This window comes from Scophthalmus maximus, chromosome 2 (assembly GCF_022379125.1).
Source record: "Scophthalmus maximus strain ysfricsl-2021 chromosome 2, ASM2237912v1, whole genome shotgun sequence".
NCBI lineage: Eukaryota > Metazoa > Chordata > Actinopteri > Pleuronectiformes > Scophthalmidae > Scophthalmus > Scophthalmus maximus.
Genome location: NC_061516.1, coordinates 9717042 through 9733071, shown reverse-complemented (window position 1 = coordinate 9733071; position 16030 = coordinate 9717042). Strand labels below are relative to the sequence as shown.

The 16030-nt window shown below is 44.0% G+C and overlaps 1 protein-coding gene across 1 annotated transcript in view; it reads right to left on the bottom strand.

The window, feature by feature from the left end:
* Positions 1 to 1495: 1495 nt before the first annotated feature.
* The window catches only part of cxadr (CXADR Ig-like cell adhesion molecule), a 41070-nt gene continuing 26535 nt past the window's right edge, over positions 1496 to 16030 (bottom strand). Inside the window, exons 2-7 of the mRNA XM_035624354.2 lie at positions 14943 to 15112; positions 11029 to 11233; positions 7608 to 7763; positions 7363 to 7485; positions 5454 to 5592; positions 1496 to 4329 (exon numbers count right to left, since the gene is read on the bottom strand). Coding sequence (XP_035480247.1) covers positions 4047 to 4329; positions 5454 to 5592; positions 7363 to 7485; positions 7608 to 7763; positions 11029 to 11233; positions 14943 to 15112 — 1076 coding nt within the window. The 3' untranslated portion in view covers positions 1496 to 4046. The remainder of the gene's footprint in view (positions 4330 to 5453; positions 5593 to 7362; positions 7486 to 7607; positions 7764 to 11028; positions 11234 to 14942; positions 15113 to 16030) is intronic.

Sequence of the window (16030 nt, the reverse complement as noted above, 5' to 3'; positions counted from 1 at the left end):
ACCCTCTCCCAGCCTGACTCGGGTTTCTAAAAACGGTAAAAGCTTAACGTCTGTGACAGCAGACGTCATACTGGAGGAGAGGGACTTTGATGAGACCCGTGCTTTTAGAGGCCTCTTTTGTGAGGAGGGAGCAATTCACACTTTACAAGATAAATCATACCGCTAGCAGCCAGCTTAGACTGTGTACAACCAGATAAGGTTGCCAAGGAAACCCTCCTGGAGAACCCAGGAGCTTCTTTTTTTTTTTTTTTCCTATTCCAGCCTCTTGATCTGTGCAAACAATTGATACCTTACTCAGGCAGAAGGGAGGGAGCTGGGGGAGTGGGAGGAAGGCACAAATCCCCAGGTGCTTAGCACAGCACCAAGTGATTGAGGACATGAGGCATAAAAAAAATAAAATATCACAAATGGATATTCAGCTAGAGGACACTGAGGGATGATGTATGACTCATTGTACATTAATTCAATGAAAGAACAGTGTTCAGTCCATAAATCTAATCTGCACACGTGCAGCGGCACACATCACTAATGTAATTTTAATGAATGTTTGGAATGCGCAGCCATAAAAGTGCCATTATATCTCTCCATATCCATTTGCAGGACGGCTGTGATTGCATTGGTATCACTGCAGCTGAACAAACCCAGAGAAGCCCCGGCGAGCAGAGCTGTTGGGGAGCCATTAGGATCCATGAGTGACTTCGACTAGCCACAGATCAATGCTCCAGGGACCTATCTATTACTGACATACAATTATAGCAATGGCCGTCCACTTAGCGCTGCAACTAAGTGCTTTAGTCTTTTTATCGACTAGCTGTCAAAGGGCTGCACACAGTGGAGCTATTGGCAAATAATCAGCTATTGATCTATCCACATGTCAAAATCACCAGCATGTTGCTGAGTGTATAATGAGTGGACAGTGGTCACAATAGAAAGAAGCAAACACTAACATGTGCATGATGTGTCCCCCAAGCCGTTAATTAGGCATTTCACATCATTCAGCAAACTTCATTAGAAAGCTAGTTTTGTACAATTTTCATTAGTGCTGGCTTGCAATAAATGTCATTACCCACCACATTAAGTAAATGAGGAAATTTCGCTGAAAAAAGTGGACTCGTTGCCAGTGATAATACTGTAAGTGCAGTGGGGAAATGATAAGCAACTCAGGCCTGCAGGAGGATGGGGGTGGCTTAACCGAGCTGGGAGGCGAGGCCAGGTCACAAACCTCTGCACTTTTGAATGGAATGAGCATCGTAGATGGCAGGAGGTGATTGCGCCTGCCCGCTTCATTGATTAATTACAGTCATTAAGTGGTTAGAAAGTCAGCTCACCTGGTGTAAGGGGTGGAATTCGCCGGCTGATTAGAATTAATCAGTCACAAAGCTGCAGGAGGCCGAGTCCCCGGAGAGCAGGCACCACCAGAGAGGAGAGAAATGAAGTTTTATTCAAGCTCAAGTCAACAGCTGCTGCTGTAAACAAACAAACAATTATGACTGCCTATTTTTTTCATGGACTTTTATTATTCAAAAATACAGCACAAAAAAATACACACAAAAAGAGGAAAAAAAAGAATGGTTTTCACTCAGTGTGCAAACCCCGAAGATCTTCATACAATATTAGTACGCAAATTAAAAAAGCTACAGTTAATATTGTTAGTAGTTGTTGTAATTAATATTCTGAGCATATAGTGACAGTAACAGGATTTCTACAGGGGCCCATTCTGACAGTAAACTCCCTCCATGTACTGCACGCACGCACACACACACACACACACGCACACACGCACGCACACGCACGCACACGCACACGCACACACACACACACTCACACACGGAGTAGTGTTTAAAAGGGAACTGAAAGATGTAAGTTAATTGTGTAAACAGGCCCAGGTCTCACTTTTCTTGGTGACAGAAAACAGGTGCAACATCAATTCCGTTTCTAAAACTCTCACGTTCCCTTGCATGATGCCAGAATTCACACTCTCAATCGCACTGCCAGAAATTCCCAATCACACCCGGGAGTGTCCAGATTGTCCTGACAAAACCCTCCTCTTCTGCTTTAGATATAGATGTGCCAAGCACAGCACGGCAGAATATCTTCATATCAGATGGGGTTACTTTGAAAGAATATGTATACGTACAGCCAGAACCATTTATGATTCAATTAAAAAAGCATACCAATTACCAGGGTTTAAATAAAGTTGTTTTAAAAAAAAGAAGTGATGTTTGAAATACAAAATAAAAAAGATTTGTTGAACTCTGGGTGAATTAGCATGAGGCGAGCAGCTGAGGGAAATCCTATACTCGACCTGACTGACCAATTTGCTCACTGATTACTGTATTGTTCTAGAGGCTGTGGTCTACGGTGCTCATTTAGCACGACGCTACTGCACATAGCACAGTGCAACACTGACATGCTATGGCAAAACTCAACAGGGGCAACAAGGCACAATGGAAGTCATTAGAATCCAGCTGTGAGGCAGTGCAGAGGGGAACTAAGGGGAGGTGCGTTAAGCTAAAAGAAGGAATAGAATAAGGCGTCGGAGCAAAATGAGACAGTTTGCTCATTCCGAGTAGACTTAGTGCTTCTTCTTTTTTGTCAAGTAGCAGACAAGAGATGTTGGGCTTCTAAACATTTTTTTCATCGTTTAAGAGTAGCATCACCAACAAACTGCAAAGACCGGGCCTATGGTAAGTTCCCCTGGTCGCCTGAATGAACATTTAGACTGTCCAGCTCGTAGTGGCTGTAGTGTAGACACTTTCTAAGCCTCATCATCAATTGTTCCTCTTTGTGGGGACTTTTCTTCACGCAAGCGGTCACTACATCCTTCATTAAAACATCCAATTAACACCACAGAGGCCATGACAGGCTTCATTTTGAACACGGAGAGAGGGGCTAATCAGGATATCGGCTCCTTGTAATGCGTCTGCGAGTTTTAAATATGCAGCACCTCTGAAGGGGGCGACTGCTACTACATGTGACGAATTAAGAGCTGGTGCTCTTGTTCTGCTATTAAGGTGGGGCTATTGGGGTTAGGGGCCTGTTGACAGTCAAACACAATCAAAGCTGATTGCTCAGTGAACCTTGTTGTCCAGCTGCCCGTTATTTCCAAATACACCACCCCCTCTGGAGGAGTGACGGGGGATGGACACTGGTCTTTTATTGTTTTTTAAGCTTGGTGAAGAGGCAATAATCCACCCAATCACGAGATGTGGTGGCTTGAACCTCCCACTCCCCTCCAGCCAATCTTTGTCTCCTTAGGCCCCCACCTAAACCCTGACTGGACAATTCAAACAGTTCAAACGCGAGCAGAGCAGAGCAGAAAACGGCTGACCTAAGTAGACTGTTTTCAACTAGTAGAAAGATTGATTCAAATGTGGTTGGTCTTTCAATGTTCCATAGGTCATCTCCTCTTACAATAAATGAATGTAATTTAAAAAATGTCAGAACTTGTAAAGACTGGATCACCTGACAAATGATCATTTCATGTCATCATTTAAAAACAATAAATGAACTATGTATTTTCCCAACTCCCATTCACATACATAAACTTATATTCACGCGCACATACTGCTGCAAATGTTATACACACATGCATGCATACAGCTGTACAGCTGGTCAATTAGGAGCCTGGTTCTAATTTCTACAGTAAGGGCCAACTATATTTAAAAAAAAAAAGACATGCATTCACTTATGTACAATATCATTTGTATAATGACCATTCTTCTTTATATCCACACTAATTCATTTTTCTGTGAGACAGTCCAGGAAGGGAATTTCATACAAGTTTTTTTTTTGTATTTATATTTGATAAAAAGTTAATGTGCTCTGTTGTGATTCCAGTACAACTCTATTTCTCATCTCAGCACCACAGCAGAGCCAGGTCTTCATATGAGGAGTATACTCCCAAGTGTAAATAATGAAAAGGCTACGAGTCAGGTGAGTCAGCCCATCCCAGGTCTTTGCTCCATCTTTATTGGATTGTGTCCTACTGCCTTCCTCCGTTTCCTTCACCATGTTACACGGTCCCTTCCTGAGAAGAGGACACGCTAGACGATTGAGCCGTCCCTGTTCTGGGCAGGGATCATGACGGGGACTCCTCCCATGCGGCTGAGGTTTGGGCCGGCCATCCTGGCACCGGAGGGCGGGGGCAGAGGGGCGTGGCTTGGTGGCCTCTCGAAATCTTCAGATGAGGGTATCTTGTCGTACTGGGGCTTCAGGGCATACTCGTGCAGATTGGAAGGCGACATGGAGCCCAGGGAGGAGCGCTGGCTGCCCACCGTGAAGCTGCGCGCTGTTGAAACACGGCTCTTAGGAGGGGGCACGTCCTCTCTGAGAGGAAACAGAGATAGTAAGCAAATTTAGACAATAGAGAAGACAGTAAACTCACTCACACACTCACAGTAAACTAATGAGCTCACCTGAGTGTCAAATCAAATACATTTAATATGGAAAATGATTTTCTGAGGTGCTATACACAAAAATGAAATTTGATGGCCTGCTAGTATAAAAGTTTGGAACGTCTGGCACTTGCTGCCCACAGTGTGGAAAACAATGAATACTTAAGGAGTCTGCATGAATCATTTCAAAGGTGAAACATGATTTCACTCGATAAAGAGGGACAACTAATTGGGAGTTGGCCCGTTTGATTTGTTGGGGGCATTGTCTGCATTGCTTAGCCACACTGACTCTGTTATAGCCTGTAGACATGGAGTTGAGCAACCAAGTACAGCTATGCCCTGTTCCCCCTCTGCCACCACATTAACAACTAATAAGCAGCAATAATCCAGTTAAATGCTCGATCAAACTGAGCCTGAGGGGCCAGAGCTTGTTTAGGCCAGAGCGTCATGCTGTGGCGTGGTGTTACAGTGTATACGAGACAGGACCAGTGGTCTAATCCTCTTTGTCCTACAGCGTGAGCAGTGTCACATTGTGGTCTTTAGACAGATTCAGCCCGCAGCAGAGTGATAGTAAGCCCAGGGGTTGTATAGAGCCTGTGGGCCGGATGCAGAGTTGGATGGCGAGTGGGGGGGTTAGGGTAGGTGGCTGTGGAGGGATTGGTGGTGGGGGGGCGGCAGCCAGCAGCCAGCAGCCAGCAGCGGACATTACACAGAGCAAACAAAGCTTTCAAACTGATTACCACAGCTGTTTATTTGAGGACGGGTAAAAAAAAAGAAAAGAAAACCGCTGATGGAGAAAAAATGTTTTCATGGTTGTTGGGGCTGTTGGTGATGTGCTTGGGTCTCAGATGACCACAGGTCAAATGAGGAGCTCAGATTAATAATTACACAAACCTTCATGCATTTCCAATGCTTACCTTTAATCCACTATTATACAACCTGAGATTCATTATACTGTGTGGCAGAATCTACACTGAATTACAAAATATTCTTCCATCACAGAGGAGATTTGTGAAATTTGTGAGCCAAATCTCATTGATGGTTCAGTGAGTGTACCTTATCTCGTTGCAGATCTCCTTCTCATACTTCTTCCTGTGACGAGCGCGGCAACAGCAGAAGAGGATGATGGCAATAATGATGAGGATCAGGAGAACAGCAATTATGGCTCCTGCAATGATGCCTGCAGTGTTGGGGGCTACACGACGACAAGAAGAGAAAGGTTTGGAGTGTTGGTAAAGGTGGCAATCATCTGTCTGTATCTAACAGTCTGTTTTCAACAAAGACCTCAAAATACAGTGCTGGGTTATTTTCTGAATAACCGTGGTGCTCTTAGTGGTGCACCCTTTTTTTTTTTCTTTCTTCAAAAAACCAAAGTTGAAAGGAGTTTAGCATTTCTCCAGTACAACAGTCATCAATGTCACTCTAGCAATTGTCCAGCCAATAGAGTGCACATTATGTTTCGGGCCTTTAAGGATGAGGATGAAACAGAGGTGTCAGGACAGTATTTGTATATGACAGTTCCTGCAGTATGACACATCCTGCAACACTGTAGCTTTATAGCAAACCAACTCAACTGTGGCCCTGACACAAAGAAACAATGCTCAGTGACATAACCCAATGACGACAGGTGTAGGAAAAGCACTACAACACTGAAGCATCAGTGTTAGTAAGATAGCAGCATCATGTTCCAGCATTCAGCTACAGCTGGCCCATGCTGCCTGCAGCACATGAGGCTGACAGCGCTGTCACAGCATGTGGTACCAGAGCGTCTACTAGCCAAGAAGCTGAACAGTAGATATGCTGCCTAAATCTTCAAAACATGTCCATGAGACTTTCATCAAAATTCTAAAAGCAATGGAATCTTCTGGAGGATTTTGACTTCAGTGGTAGTAGCACTGAGGAGAGGGACCGTTTCAAGATGCCAACACTCGGCTTTTCCATTCATTATCTATGTTTAGCTGCGATGAACTTGCAGATCTTTACTGCAGTCACCGACATCTTCTTTTTCTTAATGAGGTAATATTGAAAACAACTGAGCTTTTGCTGTATGCATGCAAGCACTGATAAATGTACTACCAGTACAGATGCAGGATTAGTATATTTTTTATGATACAATGTAAATATTTTAATCATGCATTGTAACAATATGGATCCCAGATGCACAACTTTTGATACAAAAAAAGGATGAATCAGTTTCTGATACAAGGTAAAATGTTGAATGGCTTGATGAATTAAGCAGTGAAGGTGACTCTCCACCACTTTGGTCCACACTATAATATCTCAACTGGAGCTGCAATGACTAGTTGACTGCTTGATTGGCAGAACATCAATCAGCAATTACTCTGATGATCAGATAAAAGTGACCTTTTAAGCAAAAATACTAAACAAGCTTCTTGCATATGAATATTTGCTGCTTTTCCTTGTCTTTAAATTATAGTATATTGAATATCTTTAGGTTTTGGACTTGTTGAATGGAGACATCTGATAAGGCGAAATAATTGTTGGTTTATTAGTTGTTAGTTTGCTGGGTTACCACGAAATTCAGTAACGCATTCAATTCCCCTAAAGATGAACTGTGATCCCGTCCTCTGACTTTTTCTCCAGTCCCATATCAGGTCAACTATTTACATTTATCTATTTTTTAGTTTATGAAAGAAATGCCTGCAAATTGAAAACAATTCCATCAACATCAGCTGTACTTTGTTTTTATACCAATATGCATCTTTTAGTCACGTGGTACAAACGTGAGAGGGTAAAAACACTTGAGCACTTAAAGAATGGGAATGATATTGTGACCACTTCCAAATGACTACGTTTCGTTTTAAAACGCATCACTGCTGCTAAAAAAAAACCTGCAGTGCAGGAAAAACATTAGCCAGCTGACCATTTAACAGCAGAGAGAACAAGTTCAAATGTGAAACGCGCCGATTACAGGTTCATCAACATGAAGTCTGTGGGTACTCACGAGGTGTTACATTGAGATGTAGTATACATTCCTCAGTGCCAACACGATTGCCGGCGGTGCAGCGGTAGGTGCCCGATGCGCTGGTAGATGCGTTCTTCACATTAATCGTCCCTCCCATTGGGTCTAGTGAGGGCAAAGAAAAACTATTACAGAAATGACAGTGTTCAACACAGAGCAGAACCTGTGTGAAGTGCTTGATCACAGTTTTGTGTTTGTTTGGGAGTGATTGTGAAAAGGTCTATTACCCAGCACAGTGGAGGCAGGCAGCAGCTTGCTGTCACTGATCTTTTCCCAGGTGTATTGCAGGGGGTTGGTGCCCTCGCTGGATTTGCACCTCAGCGTGATGTCTTTGCCTTCCTGTGTGGGGCCTTCAGAGTAGCAACTGGGCTTGCTTGGCTTCACTGTGAAGTAGAGGGAAATGAGAGAGGTGAAAAAGAGCAGACACTTCCAGGTGGTCTCATTAGCCCACAACAACACACTCGTCCTGTCAACAACCCTCACTCTTTTTCCCCCCTTCAGTTTTGAAATGGTGTTGGTGTGTGTGTGTGTGTGTGTGTGTGTGTGTGTGTGTGTGTGTGTGTGTGTGTGTGTTGTGTATTCAGAAAGTTTACTTCCTCCCCTGCTTAAAGCAGCAGTCATCAGAGTAATTGATACAGCTGCTGTCATTATGGGAGCTGCCACTCAGGATAATCACGAGCAAGATGGGAGTCGTGTGCCATTGGACACACAAATAAAGGATTGAGGCACAGCTTTCTGTCTTAAAGCAAAATGTGTGCAAACACTCCACTGCCACTGAGTGTTGGCAGCAGATCAGATCCAAAAAGAGCTCCAAATCAAAAGCAGAATGACTCCACACAGTCCGCCAGGTGAAGAGATACAGGGGATGTGATGAAGAGAAACAATAGAGGAAACAATGGCGAATGATTAGTCTTTCCTCTGTGTTGACTTACAAGAGAGCTGACATCATGCGGTAATGAGTGGGACTAGGTGTCAGGTGGGAGGGAGGAGCTTAGCAGCCATAACTGTAAGGATTAACAGTAGACTGACAGTACTGAGTGCCCCTACTAATCTAATAAAACACACAGGGTCAGAATGGAGGGGAAAACAGAGCGACAGAGCAAAAATGAAGTGAGCGGTGATGGACAGATGGGAGTGTGATGGGGGCCAAGGCTCTGCGGCTCCTAACTCACTGGCCTGCTCTTTGTCGCTTCTGCGCTGCACCTACACACACACATTCATGCACGACACAGCAAATGTCAGAGAGCTATGACATTTTGAATGCATCTTTGAGAGGTGAAAGTCAACTCGACATGTCTGAGGGCTGTAGCGCACAGCTCCTCATATTAGTGCAGCTGTCCGATGAGCAGATTTACTTGTTTGAAAGATGAGGTCAGAGAAGAAGGTGACAGAGGCTGGAGAGCCACAGACAGATAAAGGGCAGAGTGATGCCACCAACCTGGCTCTGTTAAATGAACAACGGATAGAGATTTATGAGTTGCACAAGGCCATCTTGCGGACGATATAAGCAAAACGGGAGCTCAAGATTGTGGTAATCACTACAGTCAGAAGAGGCACAACTTCAAATAGTGACGACGACTGATTGTTGAATGGTAAACTGAAGTGTACGCGACTAACGGCCGGTCACTGAAGCCACAAACAGACTCAAACACATTACAGGGAGATCCTGAATGTGAGGAGCACTGTCTGGACTGAGTGACTGGTAGTTCTGAGTGGGTTCTCATCAGAGACAGTTGTGAGAGCTGCTGACATGTAGTGCTGTACCGAAAGTGGGCACTCTCCTCCTGTTATCTTCAATGTCCGGCTGCAACCAGGGGAGAATACACAACAAGGGATGCTACGTCCTGTACGGCACCTGGACACCATGTACACTGCAGGTGTCAGCATGTGTGTATATACCTGCATATGGCAGTGTTCGTGACAGCTACACCCAGTGTAGCTACACAAACATACCATACGTTATTATGGTATGTTTGTGTTTTGCGCACACACATGCACACATGTCTTTCCCGGTTCTGAGGACCATCCACCTTGTAACAAGATCAACTTGAAGGTAAAATGCAGAGCAGGCAAGTATGTCCTCACCTGTCCTTGTCAGTGTGTCTCGGCCTAAAACACCCCTGCCCCCGGGGTCAGCAGCTAGCAGCCTGTCAGCTTCTGAAACCTCGAGCTGTTTCTCCGTCTCTACTATAAGAGACTTGGCTACATAGCTGATGCTCTTACAGTAGGGGAAGAGATACCACAACCATGGTGACAGTTTATACGACTAAGTATTAACAGTAATAACCCTGGACTGATCGTAAAGGATCCAAATTATTTGAAAAAAATAATTTATAATGAGAGGGTTTTTTGGTTTTCTGGTACTTTATCACAATCACATGACCAATATGAATGAGAGGAATGCAATAATAAAGAATCATTATTTGGACAATAATATAATTGGTTTTTGAATGTGTTACATAGATTGTTACTGAACATATGACCTTATGTTCATTTATCTATAAGCAATGTCTCAAGCAGTGACTTATTCTTCATATTGCTACTGTTCGGATCAATTTTTTTTATGCAAATAGCCCCCAAGGGTTTAGTCAATGGTTATTGGCTCAGCTGTAGTTACACTTAATGATTATCTGTGGCCATTCATTGCTTTTATTAAGTTGCTGTTTAGTGGCGCCATAACACGTCATCGGAGGAACCTGCTCCTTTACCGATGGCTCATGTATTTCTGGTTGAGCTAGTTGGTGCAGTGCAGGCATTCGTGTACACATGATATCATGTAAACAAGAGCAGCAGCCATTTTCGGAGGCCCGTCTTATCTTTACAAAGGAGAAACTCGTCTGATAACAGGGCTGCAATAGCAGCACAGTACGCAGCGTATCCCACAACACACACTAGTGCAGTGCATGTGGGTTGTTTTTCCCATATGCAAATACCAGGCGGGTTTCGGGAGGCGATTTGCTTTCGACATCATTTAGTCAGTTGACCGATCAGAGAGGCCAACGTGACTGTATGTTTGCCTTGGGAGTGAATCATCTGACTTATACAACTCTGATGTGTCACCCATTTCACCCCTTTGAAATAAAAAGCCACCCAAGTGCATAGACTCCATTTCCGTTTGTTCACACTGGTGAAAAGACAAAAAAGCACTGCTTTGAAAATGATCTATTATATTCCAGATTTTTGTTTTAATTCATCTATGCCTATACTGTATGAATGAGTTAAACATGTTATTGCATTCTATCATTAAATATTCAATTCATTTTAAATAGACACTTAATTAATTGAAAACATACAGGAGCAAAAAACTATTCTGTTTATCAAGACTAATACTTCTGATAAATAATAAATAATGAGTGCAATATGTAGTGGGGGAAAAAAAACAGGATTATGAATTTAGACATAATCAGAGAGCAGCTAGGGTGAATACAGAATTGTATCACAAAGGGGGCAATGCTCTTCAGCCACTGGGAAGGTTATGCACTCGATTTTAGAAAGGATTACATCAAAACCGGCGAGGAGGGCAAAGGGCGTGTGATCTAGTGCATTTCCACTGTGTGGAGAGAGAAATTTTAACCCGTAAGCGGAGGGGGGGGGGGCTGTTAGCCTTACACCAGTTGTTTGTCCTGCTGTAGTGACTGTTCCACTCACCCATGACGATCAGCAGCATCTTCCTGCTGCGGATACCGGGAGCCTTCTTCACCTTACACTGGTAGGTGCCCGAGTCGGTCGATTTTAGCCCCGTCAGGTTGATGGAGGCATCGCCGTTTTTGGGGTCGGCTGAGTTGAAGTGGACTCTGCCCTTCATGGGTGCATAGTAGTCCTCATAGGCCCTGTCGCCTGAGTACAGGATCACCTGGTGGTGGAAAGGGACAGCAGGGAAGAGAAATGGAGTTAGGAATTAAAACCTACGTAGAATGTCATGTATCTGACTTATCTGTTTATGGAAATAAGTCCTTCCAGAAAACAAATAAAACAAAGGCCTTGAAATGACTGTTTGCTTTCTGAAAGCAAAGGCCTTGTTCACTGAACCAACCAAAAACATATGGAAGATAGAAAGCCCCCTCTCTTTTATCGCTGCGATGCCCTTCAGCTTGTGCTGCTCTGCCCTTTCTATGCTTAAGTAGAAGGAAGGTGGAACAAACAAAGCCACCACAGTGCATCCAAATCAACACCTGCTGTGTCAACAAAGAGCAGCAGCCCCCCAGCCCATACACTGACACACACTGAAAATGCCTAGAAATAAAGGCAGGGTGGAGTCCACACGTCTCACAGCAAGTAGCAGGGGTGATGGTGGAAAAAAAAATAACACCAGGAAAAGAAAAAAGAACAAGTAGGGGAAACAGAAAAGCAAACAATGAAAAAAAACTCATTCTCCTTTATAGACACTGGCATATTCTACCACATTTCCATGGAGACAATCATCAACAGGCTTTTCTGTGCCACGATCAACACCAGGCATATGCACAGCAATACCCCTGGGTGGAGAGGAGGAGAAAAGAAAAACTAAACATGGCAGGAGGAGAGGAAGAATAATGAACCCATCAGAGGAGGCAGAGCACTCAAAGGAAGCAGAAGAGAAGCAAAACAATGGGAGAAAGACAGTGAGGTTCTAGTGTGTCTACACCGAAGTTGCTCCATTTCCTACTGGAAGGTTAGTTTCTGGAGCTGCAAAGGGGGGTTGCTGTTCATCTTGTACATATTAGCCATATAAACAGGTAACTCTGTTAAAATTCCACTTGGGTCTCATGGGAGGGAAACCTATCTCTCCAACTTCACTGGGGATCAGAACATCAGCAGTAATAACAGTGATATGTGAGATGAGACCACGGAGGAGAGGAAATTAAATTGCCTCAGGCTAAACCAGACAAAAACTCTCACTTGGGCTCAAGTGTTTACACACATGCACACCTCTAGCAAAACAAAAAACCCTTAAATGCACAATAACCTTGAGAATCGTGAGCAAATGTTGAAAAAAAAAATCCCATAAAGAGCCCAGGGAATGAAAATGAAAAGGGCAAATGACTAGACGATCTGACAGAGGCTGCAGAGGACAGAGGAGCACCACAGTGTGTGTGCTGTGTTTCATAACGGATCAGGTCACTCAATGATACAATCGCCACCTGGCCGGGGCCATTCTCAGTGGACGTATCATGCTGCAGAGGTAAAAGACCTCTATTGGCCAGGCTTAGTTTCATCAGGCATGTAAAGATGAGGTCATGGTCATGTGATGCTGTTGCTCTGGGAGGGAAGAGGAATAGTGCAGATCATTTGAGAGGCAAAGCGGACGACTGCAATACCTGTGTACTCTAAACAATCTGGAGACCGGAGAGTGTAGTGTCTTAGCGATTCCACAGAGCCTTTTAATGCGAGTAACTCTCAGCACTGCTGTCACAACCGCTCTGCTTCAGGCTGTTTTGCAAGGTTAAAGCAGAGCCGCTACCTGAAAATGGAATTAGCGTCCATCATTCAGGCTACAGAGAATCTGACAAATCGTGGCCACGAGCATTGTGATCCTCACCTACATACAAACATTCCATTTTTTTTTAACAAATCATGTGATGGCTTTACATCCGAATCCTCCAATACTTTATACACACACACACACACACACACACACACACACACACACACACACACACACACACACACACACACACACACACACACACACACACACACACACACACACACACACACACACACACACACACACAGCTGCCATAATAACTTGTATGACATGGGGCTTCTAATGTATTTTTCTGAACTAACTGATATGGTTTTTAAAATTGCTTTCCTCATTGCTCTCACAGTTTTGGTAAAGACTTAGGACACCTCCTTTCAGTTAATCTGTAACCGGGGAATGAGCGACAAATGCAAATGACTGGTACTGTTGACATGTCTGGCATCTATCATTCAAACCCGACAAAGCAACATGTATTAGCAATGCTCCACCACCCACAATAAGACCCTGGTGATATGTGGGATATTCCAGAGGAAGGGTGGCATCCTTCCCCACTAGATACTGGACTGAATAGATGATGCTCTGGCATTACTTCCGATTGCATCAATGCAAAGACAATTCAGCTGTGATGTGTGTTTTATTAATATGAATTAAATTAAGGGTTACTTGCACATGCCAGACACGCCACATAGCAGGGCTTCGAGGCACCAGATCTGAGACCACGGAGCATGTTGACAAGTCCTCCGCTCAAACGCTTTATCTGACAGTAGCTGCTCCTTTCAGAGCACTTTGGGTTTTCTCATCTCAAGCCATGTGAGTAAAGGTTCTCCATGGTTCCTGAGCATCTTGGAGCCTCCGGCTATAAAGTTTAGCCTTCATTCACATCGCCTTGCCCTGACCTGGTAGCTTTGGGTGCATGCAGATCAACCTAATTCCATTGAACAATGTCACATATATTAAAAGCAGCCCCTTGGAATTAATATGCTGCTAATTACAAAGGACTTACTCTGTGCATGACTTCATATTGGTTAAAGGCTTTATGATTGTGAGTGCTCGTATATAGCGCACAAAATCGGATAAGTCAAGGAGAACAAATGCATTCAGAGAGAGATGTCTGGCCTGTTTAAGGTCCTGTCTACATGAATGCGAATTTGTTGTAAATACGCGGAAGGGGGCTAAATTCCAACAAAGATCTGGCAACGCTAATCGCTGCTCAACAAAATGGCTAAGAAAACAAACTGTGGAAACAGATTCTATTTGACATTCAGACACCTATGTGAAAGCACTGGTTGGGAAACACCTATCCTGAATTCTGAGCAAGCTGACCTTGATTCTGACCTTTTTGTACCATTCTGGGGGGAAAGGAACCCAAAACAAAATAACAAAAACTAAAGCCACAGGACACGTGTGACAAAAAAGAGAGTGGAGGAGAGGGATGGGAAAGCTTTGTGACAGGTGGGAGATAGGGGGAGTTGCGAGCCAAGGGAGGACCACACCACTGGAGCGATCTGCAGAAAGAATCCGTCTCTATGGCTGAGAAAGCCCTGAGGCTATTTGGAGTCTGTGTAGAGTTGTGAAGTCTTCCCTTTTCATGGCTCAGGGCCACGCTGGAAAGGAAAGACACAGCCTGGGATAAAGTGAGCTCCCATCACTCCCACTATGTGTCTGTGCGAGCACTACAGAGAACAAACGATCAACAGAAATACACAAGGGTCAAATTACATTTGTCTTGCAAACTGTATGCTTCCTATGTTACAATGCAACACCCCGAGAAAATTCACACCTAACATGGAACATGTCTTGTATTTCATCACTTGCACAACACACCAATCCACACTAACACCACCATTGCAGAGCAAGTTAGTGCAAAACCTCACACACTGAACAAATAAAGGACTTTTAAAGCCTTTAATTCTAAAAAATAAAATAAAACAATTCTGAAGCCACACAGAAGATCAGGTTGCTAGAGATCTCACCAACTGCAGACCAATAGGCAAGAACAAAGCTTGACTTGAATAAAACAGATAACTGTCAAATGTTTCATATGCAATTTTTAAATAAAATGGCATTTTATCTGTTTTCGGGGAACATCTACACATACCACTTTGTCCTCATTCTGGTTGTCGGAAGACAGCATGCTCCATTCAATATCCAGCGGTCCAGAGTCTTGAGGGCCCAGAGTAAACTGGCAGTCCAGCTTCACACTCTCACCACTGGCCTTCTCTATGGATGTCGGCCCTGTAGACGTGATCTCTAGAGCTGAGACCAAACCTGGACAGAGACACAAAGAGAGGACATTAATGGCAACACTGCAACGTGTATAATAATAAACACAACAACTGTTTCGTGATGCAAGTTCAGGGTTCCTGCAGCCTTTTAATTCAAGACCCCCTTGATCGCTGTTTAATGGTAATACCAATCAAAGAATGGAGGTGAGACAGGAGTGATTAAACAATACATGAATTCATATTTACACTTCCCAGCTCTATATAGTTACTTGCAGCGTTTCCCTAGCATTCATGCGCACTGCCGCTGCTGAATTATTATTATTCATTTTATTACGTGAGGAGATTAGGCTCCGTTTTATAGGGTTGGGTGCCGAAATCCTACACGGCCGGTACCTACCATACCGAATCACAACACAGATTTTGGTGCCAGAGCTATTTACTGAAATAGTTGCGCTGCCTACAGGCAACATTAACATCACCGCACGTGTCTATTCAACACTCTCTTCATGGCTCCGGCAGCACGTAGTTTTAGCTAAAGTTAGCAAGTAGCTATTCCAAAATGAGTCAACTAGACAACAAAAGGCCTGAAGCTAAACAGTCCAAAGTGTGGCTGTGTTTCACGCGACAAGATTCCGACGACGGGATGTATACCGTTTGTTTAATACTCGCGAGGGGGCATTTCTACCTTGCAAGCGCAAAGAACAGTATCTGCGAGTGACTAAAAGGCATGCTCACGAGCGAGCACCTCTGCTCTGCGAGCGTGACTATGGTTTTACGAGCACGGGGCTGAGACAAACTGCTCAACACGCCCAGACAGTCGCTCCCTCACGGAGTTACATTTTTAGACTTCTGAGGCAGGACAATGACTGATGCTCACAGGGATGCACAGTGTTTGACTGTTTGCATATGACCCCATGATGCTGAAATACCAAACACGTCAGCCAAAGTGTTAGCGTAAGGT